Below are 15,706 nucleotides of genomic sequence, written 5' to 3' on the forward strand. Positions count from 1 at the left end.
ATTACCTCAAAATATGAACATATAACACACTAATTGCTTGGTGGCTGGGCGCTCATCAAATGTTAGTGAAACACTTACATTCGACATATAATAGATTACACATTTAGGGGTCGGGTACATACCATCTAACGACAACTCCCGACCTCCATCTAGATAAAGAAAAATAGACTACTCTTAGCCGTTAAGGTACGTCTAATGACGGAACAACACCAAATTTTCAGAATTCCATGTTCGTTCGATCGGTCGACCGGTCGTGGTTTCCAATCGGTATGTCCCCGGTCGGACAATTGCTGAAGCAACATATGAGCCTTCCCAACTCTGGGTGAATTTGCCACTCTCTTGTGGTTGACTAGCCTCACGTCGCCGCAACACGTAATCGCCTACTTGAAAATACCACGGTCTGACGTGTACATCTCGACTAGCTTTTATTCTCTTCTGATAATCCGCTGCCCGTAGGGCCGCTAGCTCTCTCTTTTCTTCTAGGCAATCCAGATCGCCAATAAGCTCTCATTCCCCTCAGGGTCATAATTTTTCTCCAGTGCGGTCGGGATCCAAGCTTCAATGGGTAGTCTAGCTTCTACACCATAGACTAAGGCAAACAAAGTCTCTCGGGTCGCTTCCCTCGGAGTCGTGCGATATGTCCATAAGATGAAGGGGAGCTCGTCAGCCCAACTGCGCCCAAACATGTATAGCTTCTTCTTTAAACCATCAAGTATAGTGCGGTTAGCGTTCTCAACTTGGCCATTTCCCTGAGGGTAGGCCACGGTCGAACGCAACGACTTTGTTCTTATCGTTGCGAGGAAGTTCTGAAAATATTGGCCTTCAAACTGTTTGCCATTATCCATGATCAATTGAACCGGCACTCCGAACTGAGAGACCACATTCCTCCAGAGGAAACGTGCACATTGCTGAGACGTTATGGTTGCTAGCGGCTCGGTTTCGCCCCATTTGGAGAAATAGTCGATGACGACGATAATGAATCGTAGTCAACCGGATAGCTGAGGGAAAGGGCCAATAATGTCTATGCCCCACCAAGCAAATGGAATGGCAGTACTAACCGGTTGGTAGAAAGTTGCCGGCCGTCCGGGCATCTTCGCAAATAACTGACACGCTTCGCATTCCTTAGCAAGCTTCTCACAGTCAAGTTGAATAGAAGGCCAATAGTAGCTGATCACCATTATCCTACAAACCAATGATCTACCCCATTGGTGAGATGAACAAAGACCTGAGTGCAGCTCCGTCATGACTATCTATGCTTCGAAATCCGTGAGGCAACGCATCAAAGGTCCACCATAAGACCGTCGGTACAGTAAACCATCAACGACCTGAAATCTTGGTGCCCGGAGTTTGACTTTGCAAGCTCTGTCAGCATCTTCTGGCAAACAGTCCTCCCGAAGGTAGGTCATGATATCCGATATCCAATCCTCTTGTACATCTTGAATCGGGGAAACTTCTAACCGATCAATGCTTGGGGCAGGGAACACCAAGACCCGAACGATTTTGGAGATGTGCTCAGGGGCTTCTTGCACGAGTTTCGAAAGGATGTCAGCATCAGCGTTGTCTAATCGAGGGACGTGCTTTACTGCATACGCCTTGAACCCGGTCAACTTTTCCAAAGCCAAATTTCTATACTGGTACAAACGCTCACCATTGATTTCATAATCTCCCAGTACTTTTCCTACAACCAATGAGGAGTCGGTCTGGACTCGAATGTAATCGGCACTGAGATCTTTGACGTGCTGCAAGCTTTCAATAAATGCTTCATACTCGGCTTCATTGTTGGTTGGCGAGAACTGGTATATGAGTGCATAGTAGACCTTAAAGCCTTCTGGGCTGGTGATTACAACTCTGCCACCCGAGCCGTGCTTACTACTGGATCTATCGGTGGCTACCCCCCACCAAGAGGCGTTCGGGTCAGTCACGACCGACGCCTGAGAGTCTCTGGCTGTGCATTCCACAACGAAATCTGCCAAGGCTTGACCTTTAATTGCCGGTCGAGGCTTATACTCGATCGCAAATTGTGTTAACATCATGGCCTACTTAATTAACCGTCCTGACGACGTAGTCATGCGAAGAATAGCGTTGATCGGCTAATCTGTAAGCACTCGGACGGTTCTCCCTTGAAAATACGGCGTCAACTTCTTGGCCGCTGTATAGAGGGCAAAAATGACCTTCTTTAAACGAGAATATCTGAGCTGGGCCCTTAGAGTGCATGACTAACGTAATACACCGGTCGTTGAATACCTTCGGCGTCCGTCCGGCACAGCACTGCACTAACGGCCAGATCGGTAACCGCCAGATACAACTCGAGATCTTCTCTAGGCTCAGGCTTAGAAAGAACAACGGGAGACATTAAGTACTCTTTGAGGTCGTTAAACGCTATCCGACATTCATCATCCCATGTAAAACCACTGACTTTCCTCAAGGTTTTGAAGAACGGTAACTGTGACAACCCAAAATTTAATTTTATAAATTCAGTTTTAAGAAATTCCAAAATAGTCATTTTTCACTCCATAAAAATTTTTGTGATAAAATCAGTGTTAGAATAAAATATTTTGAGCCACTTTTAAATAAGTACAACACCGGAACGTGATTTGGAACAAAAATCCTAAATTCTTGGGTACATTGCGTGCTAAGTTTTGAACTGAAAATTTCATTTGAGTGAGACCGAGAGAGATTAGAGAAACCTAAAGCAAGTGTCTATTTAGAAATCATTTTTGGGAAATTCATTTTCAACCCCAAAATACTTTTAAAATCCTGATTTTGGACCATGGTCCATGAAGCATGGTGAACCACTCTACTCCAAAATTCTTGCCTGATGCTTTTAGAACAAACAACAATTTACTCTTTTGTCATCCACCAATCATTGAGTATCTTCCTAGGGTTTTTTGCGACTATATAATGAACCATTTCCAGACTATTGCCTCTTGATTCCCAACCTTGTCTTCCCCAAAGAGCTCTGTAGAAATCCAAAGGAATGCACATTAAGTTTTCTTCATGTCTGAGCATTCCATTTCTCATAGTTTCCCTTCTCTACAATCCTTCTATCCTTCCATCTCTGAGAAGCTTAGTATTAAGTGGTTGTGTGGTTTTTTTTGAGTTTTTTAGGAGGTGAAGGAGGGTGTAGCTAGCTTGGGAAGAAGGTGGAATCCCAGCCAAGAGGAGGAATCTACAAAGGTATAACCCCATGGACTCCCAAATCTATTTTTGACTCTGTGAAGTCATTGTTTGTGTTTAGAAATGAGTAGAAATGTTAGAATAATGTGTGTTTGAGCTAGTAGAATGTGCTATTGCTGAGATTATATGTGTTGGTGATGTTTTAGGAGTGGTTATCTGCCTGAAAATGTCTTACAGGTGAAGAAGAAGCTCACTGGTGCACAACACAGTGTGCACCAGATGAGAGGCGGGACTAGCCAATGATCCTAGGAGGGAGCCGTTGGCTAGGACCGTGGAGGAGTGGCCCTAGGGCACGGCTCTAGGCAAGAGTCATGGCCCTAGGCCTCCGCTTGGCGGCTCCAGGCGGCGGGGCTCCTCAAGCCCTGCCACAAGCCTTGCCTAGCAGATTACAGTGCAGTGGTCAGGCCCTTGTGGCTCAGCTATGTATCGTTTCGAACCGGGACTCGCGGGCCCTTGAGGCTCGGACACTCGGGGTGGTCACGACGCACGTTTAGAAATTGATTTCATGGAATTTGGAGTAGAATTGAGCATTTTGTGATAGAAATTGTGAATAAGAATGCTACAGAAGTTGTTTGTGAATGATTACAGTGAAGGAAATTGCTAAGTGTTGGTTTTGGCTATTTATTTGAGAATCATGAAAATTATATGAATGTTAGATAATGAAATATGATCAATATTTGCTAAGTTTTGCTATAAAAGCATGCCTAGATGTCTAACTGACTTGTTGAGATTATTGCCAAGAATATTACAGTTTACAGAGCATGTTTACAGTAAATAAGAATATGTTGATCATTTTGAGTTCAAGAGCATGTTGATTACTTTCTAAGTGTTTGCCAAATGAAGATTTGCTAAATTATGATTTATGAGCATGTTTATAGAATTGTCGAGAATTCACAGTGAAAAGATAATTGAAGTTCATTCTACAGTGAAATGCATATTTGACCATATCATGTTTTAAAATGCATAAATGGCCAAAGTGAGCCTAAACATTATTTTCAAAGACTCACATCTATTTTAGAAAGTCATTTTTTTGTTGCATTGAGAAATTGTTGAGAAGTTATGTGCATAAGTTGCATAAGTAAAGAAATTGCATGAGATATATATGCTATGTATTGTGAGGCAAATATTATTTTGGAGGCCCGTTAGGACTATGTCCTTTCGGAATAAAAGAGCAAGTTCGGTTAAAAACCGGTAATATTGAAAGAAAGAAAGCAAAGCAATAAACGGACATTGCGATCCGATATGAAGTAACGAGGTAGATATTCCCGAGTTACTAGGTTGGAAACTGCCCGCTAGGCTCGGAATCCTGGTCAGGGGGTGTGCACGCTGATAGTTCGATACCTGATTCCACAGGGTTTGAGAAAAGAACCAAGAGAGTGGTTCTATTGGCGAGATGAGTATTAGGACGGCTAGACGCCGAGCCCAGATAGGTATATCCACCTTATGGTGAAGTCCTACCTCGCCTATGAATAAGAAAGCAATCGAGTCAAGAGACTCAAGAAAAAGAAAGCGAGTCATTGTGACTCTAAGAAACCTCCACAAGAAAAAGTATTCTTTTACAAAAGATTGTTTATGTATATCTATCTATACTTATACTAAAAACATCGTGTTCATTTTTATAGCATGGTCAAGTATGATTGCACGAGATTTCATAATGAGTATGATTGCACGAGATTGCATGAATCAAGTATGATTGGACAAGATTGCATAATGAGTATGATTGTACTAGATTGCATAATGAGTATGATTGCACTAGATTGCATGATGAGTATATGAATGATTGTATAATGAGTATGATTGCACTAGATTGCATGATGAGTATATGAATGATTGTATAAAGAGTATGATTTCACTAGATTGCATAATGAGTATGATTGGACCTGATTGCATGATGAGTATATGAATGATTGTATAATGAGTATGATTGTACTAGATTGCATAATGAGTATAATTGCACTAGATTGCATATCGAGTATATGATTGCATGAGATTGCATGATGAGTATATGATAGCATGAGATTGACTCAAGGTTATATGATAGCACAAGATTGCTTATTGAGTTATGTGTTAGCATGAGATTGCTACTGAGATATTAGATAGACTGGAGATTATCGATAAGTTAAGTATGTGATAATATGAGCTTGATGAAGCTAGATAATAGTGAAAGCATGCCTATTTGGTGATCAGGTTGCAAGCATTTAGAAACCCTGTTGAGCATGATAAACTGTTGTTGAGTGATTGAGAATGTTTGATCTTAGTATGTGAAACAAATGTTTTCCAAAAGTATATACAATAGTACTTTACAGGGTTGAGTGGAGTTTTACTTAGCTTCGTGCTAACGGTTTTTTTTTTTCTACTTGTTGTTTGTTAACCCCTTTCAGGTGGGCCCAGTTCGTGAGAGAGAGTACGGGTTAGACTAGATTAGCATTAGTAGTTTTTGTAGTCTAAACTCTTGATGATGATTTACTCTTTTGAGACTTGTAGTTGACTACCCTATGTTTTTTATGGTGCTGGACACCGGGGTTTATGTAAACACCCCATGTTACGGCTTTCAAATCCGAATTAATTATGAGATTAATTCCATTAACAAATAATTAAAAAGAATTTAGGTTGGTTAGAATTCCCTTGATTAATTAATGTGGTCCATAATGGACCATGGACCCTTATCTCTAATTAAGCCTTTAATCCGGTTAGGAATAAAGAAAGTAGACCTTTTACTATTCAGATTCTAATTAGGAATCCTAGACCTATATATCTGTTAGGAATAAAGAAAGAGGGCCCATTATTAATCAGAGTCTAATTAGGAATCCTAAACCTCTTACCTAGTAGATTCGTATTAGGGATCGTAACCTATATAAAGGGGGGATTAGAAGGCATTAGAACCCTATCACCCATATCTCCCTCTCCCCACACGAAATTCCCTCCAGGCCAAGGAATTCCCCATCACCAAGCTTAGGGAGGATCGATTGAGGAAAGACCTTAGGAAGTTGTAAGGAGTTTTAATTAAAACTACCAAGTAACCCATGTCTCGACAAAACCTACTTTCCTTGATATATCTTATCTATTGGCTCCTTTGATGCGTGATTCTGTGATTGAGTCTTGATTGAGCTTTACCTAGGGTTTACATTGTGTTTATTTGATAATCTTGATGTTGTGGATTGATTATATGTGTGATCTAGTATTTTAATCATGTCTAGAGCCCTAGGGTTTATATCGTGAATCTCGTTGTGTGATGTTCTTGGTATATTTGGGTGGGTTTATGCATGATCGGGTGTTGAGTCTAGCATAAGATTTGTCTTTAGGACTTTTGCATATAGATTTCTTGATGTTCCTGTGGTTCCGGGTGCTCCTGAACCATTATATGATTAATGTTGAGTCTTGGCATGTTTAGAAATCCTGTTAGAACGTATTTGGTGTGATTCTTGATTTAATCCCGTTAAATGAATACGTGGTGTTGTTGTTACGTGTTTGAATGTGTCTGGACATGGTTTCGGGTTCCACGAGAGATCCCGAGACCAAAAAGTTGCCTGAGTATCAGTGGGGGGTAGGTGGGGGCACGGGTACTCGCCACCTACCCGCTGCCCGAAGGCACTGTTCCAGTGGGCAGCCGGCGGTCGGTGGTCTGCCCGCCGGCCACCCGCTGGAATAGCAAGTGGCCGCCGGCGGGTGGTCCTCCACCCGCCACCTACCCGCTGGAAAGTGGTTATGGGTCTTGGTGTTTTTCCCCATTTGATGTTTCCCCGTGTCCCGTTGTACCCCGTTTGTCATGTACAAGTCTCGTTTGATGTTTTGAATACCGTTCTAGGAATTTATGTGTAGTACGTGTCATTATTGTTATGTCTTGATTGTTATTGATTGATTATGTGTTGATTGATTGAATGGTGATGGGTATCGTGGTCATTGCGCAATGGCCGGTGTGACTAATGATGACGATGATGAGATTGTGATTGGTGGAAATGAATTGTTGGCGGTTGGCACCACTTGTGCCCGGTCATTGTACCAAAGGTACAAGCCTAGCGGTTACTGTGCTAAAGGCACAAACCCACCTTCGACTAGCTTGTCGTTGAGCATGGGTCATGTTATAAGTGCTGCGGTGTCATGTCAGGGCTATATGCGCTGACCCCTTGATATTGGCACTAGAGGTGCGGATCATGCGAATGACACTGCCGCGCTATCTTGATATTTGGTGGTTGATAGGTGGTTTGTCGGTGGGGGGCATGTAGTTGCCTGGAGGAATAAGGGAGGCGATATAAGGGTGGATTGGAGGTTCAGGTTGGAACTGATATAAGGACGGAGGGGAGCTACAAGGTTGGAACTTGGTATAAGATTGTAAGATGAATTGTGTGCTTTGATGATTGCTTGCTAACTGATTGTCTTGAATGCCTTTGTTGTCTCTATTTTCTATTTATATGCTTATCTGTCTGTTATGTCTTGCAACGTGTTCTTAGGACGCATGCTAGCCTTTGTGATTATTCTATATTGTCGGGTCTATTGTTGTGTCTTGAGTCTTGATCTTGGATTTAAATTAGAGTCTCATAAGTATATATGTATTCCGGTTTCTTAATGATTTCTTATATCTACCTATATTGTACTTAACGCGTTGGAGTGGGTTACCAGCATTATTCGCTGACGGTTGTTACACCGAATGTTTTTCAGGAATAGTTGATTAGCTTCGGAGCGCGCTAGTTGGATTCGTGGACTTAGTTTAGATATTTCTAGCCTTGATGAGATGGCCTGCATGCCTTGACTTATACTTAGATACTAATCGTGGTTTATGCTTTGTTAGATAGTTTAGCCTGTGCATCTGAGTTTTCTAACTCAGATGTGGCATAGCACCCCAACTATTATGTTTAGTTTATGCTCTGTTTGGGAATTAATAATAGATTTGCCTTTATCCCATAAGCTTTAAAAGTTTTAAAAATTAGGGGTTTTACAGTTGGTATCAGAGGCTAAGTTCGACCCTAGGATAAAGCCCTTAAGACAAGACTTTAGGTCATTAAGCTTGAACTCTAGGCGTTTAAGTTCTTAGGATATAAGAATCTTAGGACACGCGGTGAGACTATGAGTTTATTTATCGCTTTCTGTTAAGTTCCCCATACTTGTTTCTTGTTTCCTACGCTTGCTCTAAAGTTATGATATCCTTGCATACTTTTACATGCTTTGTCACATATCATTCTTTGATTATTAATGATTTACCTTGACATGCTATTGATTCTGTTTCTTAATAAATGTTGGACTTGGTTATTTGCTTAAGCATGAAAGTTGTGTTATTTTCCTAATTAATTCATTAATATATCGGCTAGGGACTTGCATATTATTGCTTATTTGGATATTTTCCTAATTAATTCATTCATTCATCCAATATGCATTATTTGGATATTTGTTATTTGATGGAATATTTTGGGACTTGCAATTGGCGACTTTATTTGACCGATAATTGCTCACTTTTTTTTTTAATTGTGATTGTTCGATTATTTTGATGGTTAACCTACTTAGAGCTTGATAAGTACTTGCATGACTTTGCCTGAAAGTTGTGGGAACGTAGCTTTATTCTTTAGGAGGGGAGGAATGTGATGTGTGATCCTTATGATGTCTTGAACTTTCGTTTAAATCTCCCGTGTTCCTTGTTGATATCATAATAATGTTATTCCTTGATGTTTACCATGTATTTAAGTCCCTTTTGTTGTTCATACGAGTGTGAAATTGTTTGGACTTGAATTTGTGCATTCTTGGGACTTTTCCCGAAGTGATTCCTTCTTCACAGTTACGTTCCAGTGAGACCCTGGTAGGAGGTCGACCTCCCACCGCGTGCCCATTGTCACGTTCCAGTGGGACCCTGGCAGGCGGTCGACCGCCCACCGCGTTCCCACTGGTACGGTGTGTTGATTCCTTGACTTCTCGTTTTATTGATCCATTGTGCGCTTGTATGTGTTCCTTGATGATTCCTTATGTGTTTAATATGTGAATAACAATCTATACTTAAACATGAATGTTGGATTATTTCCTAGTTATATATATATATATATATATATATATATATATATATATATATATATATATATATATATATATATATATATATATTAGATAAATGCATAGGTACGTAGGAGCATATATGTGACACCCCGAAATCCAAATTCATTTAAGGGATTAATTAAGTAATTAATCCTATTTCAATTTGTAATTTAATTCCTTAAATTCCTAAAATTTAATAGTTGGGGACTAGTAATTGACTAGTCAACCCCAAAGTCAAAGTTGTACCTTGAGCTTTGTAAGGAGTTCCCTTGTTCCTTACACTTCCTTATGTTAGTAAGGGTATTCTTGACCTTTCATTTGGTGTTAGTATTGTAACCTAACCTAGTAGACCACCTTCATTCTTCCCTTACACTTTCTAACACTACAAGAAAAATCGCGAATCGCGACGGAATTTTTCCGTCGCGAATGGGCAATATTCCGTCGCGAATCGCGTTTCGCGACGGAATGGCGACGGAATTTATTCCGTCGTCTATCGCCTTGTCGTATTTTGATAGACGACGGAATAATTCCGTCGCAACTTTTGGCGACGGACTTAGCGACGGAATATTTCCGTCGCCAAATAGCGACGGAAATATTCCGTCGCCCATTTCGCAACGGAACTGTTTCCGTCGCAAATCTGTCGTTATTTCTGAATCGATTATTCCATCGCAATATTATCTTTTCCGTCGCCCATTTCGCAACGGAAATGTTTCCCACCATAATTCCGCCACATCATTTGCAACAAATATTTTGTCGCGTTTTTGAATTATTTTAAAATAAAATTGTGATTTTAAATAGTAATAAATGTTTTTAAAATATCTTAATGTCCTATATCTCAATAATAGCAATTTAACGCCTTAGGCTGGGAAAAAAACAACATAGAGATACGATGATGCTTTATTATTTAAAATTTCAAAACTAAAACGAAAGGTTTAACAGGATGCATCATTAGTCTCTCTAACGACTACATTACAGTAATCATGTACACATGATTTTCAAATACTTCTACATGATGGTTCCACTAGGAATCAATGCATCCTTGATGATTGTGACGATTCCACTTTTAATGAAATATCCTTCAGTTTCCCTAGCTGCTTCTTGAACATTTTCACTGTTAATGATCTGAAAAAATCAAGAGTCAAGTTAGTTGCTTCTTTATGTTACACGTGCAGAGGAAGATTGAGCACACTTGTTCACTAGATTAATGGCCAAGTTTTTAAAAGCAAAAAGAGGAGAAGAGCAGAAAAATATTTGATATTGAACCTTCACACCATTCCCAATACATGCACTGGATAGATAGTTTTTCACCATCATCCTGCTTCCCCTAGGAATGTTAGCTTTGAGCTACCCAATCTAAGCATTTATAATAAACAGAAAAAGTTTGAAGCAAATAATGAAAAGATGAGCATATGTATGAAGAAGAAAAAGAAGCATAAATGATTTCCTTGTATGTAAAGTGAACTATACATCATTAGCTGGACTTTGAGAACTCAACACAAGTTTCCATATGCATGCATATTGTGTCAAATTTATACTCTATAAATTTACCTCTGATAATAAAACACCCATGCCCAATGCCCTCCTGACCAGGCCCATGGCAGATTCATGCCATATCTCATTAAGGTTTATTTTATTCCTGTTGACAGTTGAAAAAGGTAAATATAAAAAAAAAATTGACGTCATTAAGAGTATATGAAGTGGCAGGAGATAGACGGTACTTCTTCAACATTTTGGCAGATAGATCTCTAGGATCTATGACATCAACAGCCCATCCTATTGAACCATTAGTCTTCAGTTCTTCAAACAACTCTTCCATCTTCTCTTCTTTCAAAATTTTAGAGTCTATGTAAAGAAAGGAGCAAACAGTTGCAGATGAAGCAGTTAATTAATGTTGTTGGGAAAGATAAATGCTGAAAAGCAAATAGGAAGAACATGTTTCCTTTAGTAACACCTGGCAATGCAATATACTGAAAATCATGTAGTAAACGACAACAAAGGATGCAAAATTACTTAATCCCATACAGCATTGGCCATTAATTCAGTTTTCGACTTGCATTGTTGGATAACAGCCAAATTATGACAAAAAGAAAAGACAGGAAAGGGGCACAGAGTTGTCTATAATGCTAGTCTCCAGTCCTGCAGATTGTTTGCTCAACTGAAAACTTGAAATTGTTTCCATATTCTTCCTTTCCAATGGAAATTATATAGGATCCTAAAACCTAAAATAATGTCTTGGTTCTAACCAAACCCTCAATCAAGAGCTAGTACATCAATTTCCCTCTAGGAAAACTCTAAAAGGAATAACATACAAAGTTCCACAAGTAAACTGTCAATCCTAACAAATAAATCCACATAACTGATCCAAAGAGAGAAAATTCCCTTTCTTTCTACGGAAAAGCCTTAATGATCTAAGTAGTTGACATGATTCTAGGATCCTCAGTGCCCTAAGGTTCTACAAGATGATTCCTGGCAAGCTACATTTCCAAATATTAATTGAAAGTGTCCTACTGTCAATAGGGAAGTTAGAACTCACATATTCATATTTAAACTTAAACTTAAACTTCTGAAACTGTAAAAAGCTTGAGACTTGTAAAATGAAACTATAATTGCAGAGGTCACATTACCAATAGCTTAAATAATTCATGTGACTCTAAACAACAAATAATTCAGTGTTTCAACCCAGTCCACCTCTTCAGAAAAATGTTTTTTTTAGTCAAACGATTAGCGTTCAATTTAATCTGTAGACGATGCAAAACTTTCTTTTTTATCGAAACAGTAATAAAAGACTCAAGATTTAATAGATAAGAATGACACTAACCAGCAAAGTTTAAAGTTGAAAGGGTATTCGCGCAATATAAGAACCCGTACACCATTGGTCCTGTGAATTGGAAGCATGAATTGAAGCACTGTCAATCAAACAGTTACATAACAAAAGAAGAAGAGGAGGATGAGGAGATATTGGTTCATTTGTGTACCTAAAACTGATGAACCCAGACCAGTGAGACCATAGACCACAATCACCTCATATACTGATAATTTTACACATACCACATATACTGATATACTACCAAGATTCATAGTACAATCCAATCACACAATTTATTTTAATATAAAATTTAAAGTAAACAAAAAATAAAAATTACCTTGAATAGATTGTTAAATTTTGGAGTTTGAGACTTAGATTTATGGAATCTGGATTTTGGAGTCTGGAGAAAAATTGCAAAATCTAAGACCTTTGATTTATCAAAGACATCAAAGTTCAAAGTCAACAAAAAAATTGGAGTAACTTACCCTTTGACAGAGATGCTGAGCCGCTGAGGTGCTGAGGCTACAAGAGTACGAGGCGAGAGGGTTGTGTGAAACTGTTAACTATGAAAACTGGAGAAGTGGAGAGAGGGCTGGCACCTAGGGACTGGGGGACAGGCGGAGACAGAGTGGAGGGCTTCTTGCGACTCCCCTCTCGCCCAGTCACCGGAGAGGGCAGCGGCGCTGCGCGGCTCGCCGGTGGAGTTGCGACTTGCGAGGGCGATTGCGTGGCTGGACTAGGGTTTGGGCGTTCAGCGGACTTGAGAGAATGAGAGAATGAGAGACAGTGAGACAGAACTCTGGGGTAAAAGGTTTTTCTATAATTATATAATTTATAATTTATAATATATTAATATTAATATATACATATAAATATTGCAACGGAATCCAGACGGTTGCAATTTCCATCGCAATATTGAGTTAATATATCAAAATTTAATTCACCTAACGACGGAAACAAGTCGGTCGCAATTTTCGTCGCGATTTTGAGACGGAACGAACATCGGTCGTTTTTTCCGTCGCAAAATGGGCGATGGAAATTAGTTCCGTCGTAAATTATGTCGTTAATATTTTACCGCCAATATTTCGCGGGCTTTATTTATCTTTGCGCCAAGATTCGCGATGGAATTTAATTCCGTTGCCTTTTCCATCGCCATTTTGCAACGGAATGTATTCGGTCGCAATTTCGGTCGCTAAATGGCGACAGAATATAGTCCGTCGTGATTTTCCGTCGCGATTCGCGATTTTTCTTGTAGTGAAAATCTAGCTCCACCTTCTCTCTAAAAAGGTGAGTAGCTTTTCTTCCAAGCCAAGTTGGAGCCTTGCCAAAACTTCAAGAGTTGCTTCCAAGATTCAACCTTTCATATATTTGGGCATCTAGGAGGGTAAGATCTAAGTTCATCTTGTGTTTTTGGTTTGATCTAAGGTGTCTTTTCTTAAAGATAGGATCTTTATGATCTGTTGGTATGTTCTTGAAGTGGGTTTGGAAGGTGAGCCTAGTGAGGAGCTTGTTGAGGTGTAAAGTGAAGTCTTTAGTCTACAAGAGGTAACCCATGCTCTACGAAATCTATTTTGCTTACCTATTTGATGATTCTTGCATTCTACATGTGATTTGCTACGAAATGTGAGTGTTTATGCATTGTCTTGTGAAAATGCATATCTAGAGCTTGTGTTTAGGGTTCTTGTGTGCCATTGCTTGGCCATTCCTTTGATTCAAGTCATTTTGTTGTATTTGGTGAGATTTGGCATGTTTTGGACTTGAATTTGAGCTTGGTGTTGAAAATCCCCGAAGGGATTATTTCGGTGTACAGGAGTGTACCCGCGGGCGGAACGGCGAGCAGTGGCCTACCCGCGGGGTATAGATGCTTCGTGGGTATGTACCCACAGGAAGAACCACGGGTGGGAGCCTACCCATGGGTCATCCCGCGGGGAACATGCTGTTGTTGTTGTGGGATTTGTTCCCCGTTATTCTTTAGACTCGGTATTTGGTCTTTTGACTTCCCGTTGTTCTTTTGTGTAACTATTTGAGCGTCTTCTTGATGTTTCGTATGTCTAGAACTATGTGGTAGGTATCCATGTAGGCTTTTGCTGTCGTGAATCGTGCTAAGTGTTCAACATTGTGTTTCGTTGAACCGTGATGAGTCTTGTGTGTTCTTCAAAACTACGTTTGGTTTACCCGTTTGTTAAGCATGCTAGTTCGGTGTTTAAATGCTAGCATGTGTGTTGTTTGTACCTTCCTATTGGTTGATGATAACTTGGGTTATTCATCGTTGTTGTTGTTGGGCTGTGATCCATTCCTTGATTGAGTATGGTTTCATATCTTCGTTGTGATCCGTTGATTGATTCCTGTTGTGGTGTGATGTGTGTGTGGCTTGACCTGGATTGCACGATTAGTGGTATGGGACACTAGTCACCAAGGTATTGGAGTGGTCCTCGTGGTGGCCGTGACGTGATTATGGAGTTGTGACCTTTGTGTAAGGTTCACGTATTTCTTGGGAGGCATGTGTTGCCGTGTGTGCGTACGGTACCCTCGTGTACTATGAAATCGGTGGTTTTGTTGGAGGGACTGTTGGAGGGGGAACGACGGTTCCCGGAGGAATAAGGTTGGACTTGGCGTACAGGGGTCCTGGAGGTAAAGGTCGGAACTAGATATAAGGTTGGGGGTAGCCATAAGGTTGGAACCGGGCATAAGGAAGGCATATCAACTCGTGATGGGTGACGTCACGAAGGCTTGTGTAGCCGTTGTTGTGAGTTCTTTTCTTGTGACGTGTGTAGTCACAAAGGCATGTGTTGCCGTTGATCTTGTCTTTATCCTTTTGAGTTGTTGTTATCCTTTGTGGTCTTGGGATGTGTTCCCGTGTTATTGTTGTGAGTGTTGAGTCTTGTGTTGACTATTACTCTTGGTTTTGTACTTATATATACGTATTCCGTTTCGAAAATGGCTTTACAACTTATATCCTATCTATGTATGATATTTCACATGTATTGGTGGGTTACCAGCATTATTCGCTGACCGGTCGTCGTCCCATGTTTTATTGTGTTCTTTTAGGTGATGTATAGACGAGTACGCGGTCTAGTGCTTGCTAGTATAGCTTCTCCCTTTTGTTTTCTGGCCTGTGTGCCAGCTTAGATATAGAACTTAAAGACAATGGGTTTAGATGTAAACATTGCAGATGTTGCCGTAGCGTTCATCCTTTTGGTGAACGTGGCATAACACCCCGTGTTTCGGTTTATGTTTATCTATCTATCTTTCAGACTTCCGCTGTGTTTGTTGTTTAGCTCAGTTATCTGCATGTTTAAGGCTTTTAAATAGCTTGTTTTTAGGGGGTGTTACAATATATATGTACGGTACGTAATAATCCTTGTCCCCTAACTCTATTACCTAATATCGTCATAAACCCTATTACATGTTGGGCCCAATACTATACTCATAGTTCTAATATACGTGTACATTTTTTTTTGAATGCAACCATACGCGGTCATTTTATAGATAAACCTGAATAGAGTCAGGGGGGACTGAGTCCCAATACAAAGCTGTAGACTGTTCTGAAACTGTAGAAGCTAAGGTATGAGATAATAAATTCTGAGATCTAGGAATAAAATTAACTGAGCAAAAATCAAAAGTAGATATGCAAGTCTTGCAAGCATCAACCGCATAGCCGATATTTGATCTGAGGGGGGGGGGGGGGGGGTCCTATTGAGGACAGAT

General features: G+C 40.1%; 1 protein-coding gene and 1 long non-coding RNA gene across 3 annotated transcripts; both read right to left on the minus strand.

Annotated features, from left to right (window-relative positions):
- Positions 1-479: 479 nt before the first annotated feature.
- On the minus strand, positions 480-1,244 carry LOC109191492. Its single transcript, XM_019342150.1, has 2 exons — positions 1,059-1,244; positions 480-869 (listed from the first exon to the last, which is right to left on the minus strand). The coding sequence occupies exons 1-2, from the start codon at positions 1,242-1,244 to the stop codon at positions 480-482; spliced, it is 576 nt and encodes a 191-aa protein (XP_019197695.1).
- A 9,233-nt stretch (positions 1,245-10,477) lies between these two features.
- LOC109191494 lies at positions 10,478-12,033 on the minus strand. Of its 2 annotated transcripts, XR_002055928.1 has the most exons (4): positions 12,011-12,033; positions 10,911-11,034; positions 10,741-10,828; positions 10,480-10,545 (listed from the first exon to the last, which is right to left on the minus strand). It is a non-coding gene; the product is annotated as an uncharacterized LOC109191494 (long non-coding RNA). The 2 variants fall into 2 exon arrangements; XR_002055927.1 differs by having other exon boundaries at positions 10,478-10,828.
- Between the last annotated feature and the right edge of the window lie 3,673 nt (positions 12,034-15,706).

This window comes from Ipomoea nil, unplaced genomic scaffold, assembly GCF_001879475.1.
Source record: "Ipomoea nil cultivar Tokyo-kokei standard unplaced genomic scaffold, Asagao_1.1 scaffold1652, whole genome shotgun sequence".
Taxonomy (NCBI): Eukaryota; Viridiplantae; Streptophyta; class Magnoliopsida; order Solanales; family Convolvulaceae; genus Ipomoea; species Ipomoea nil.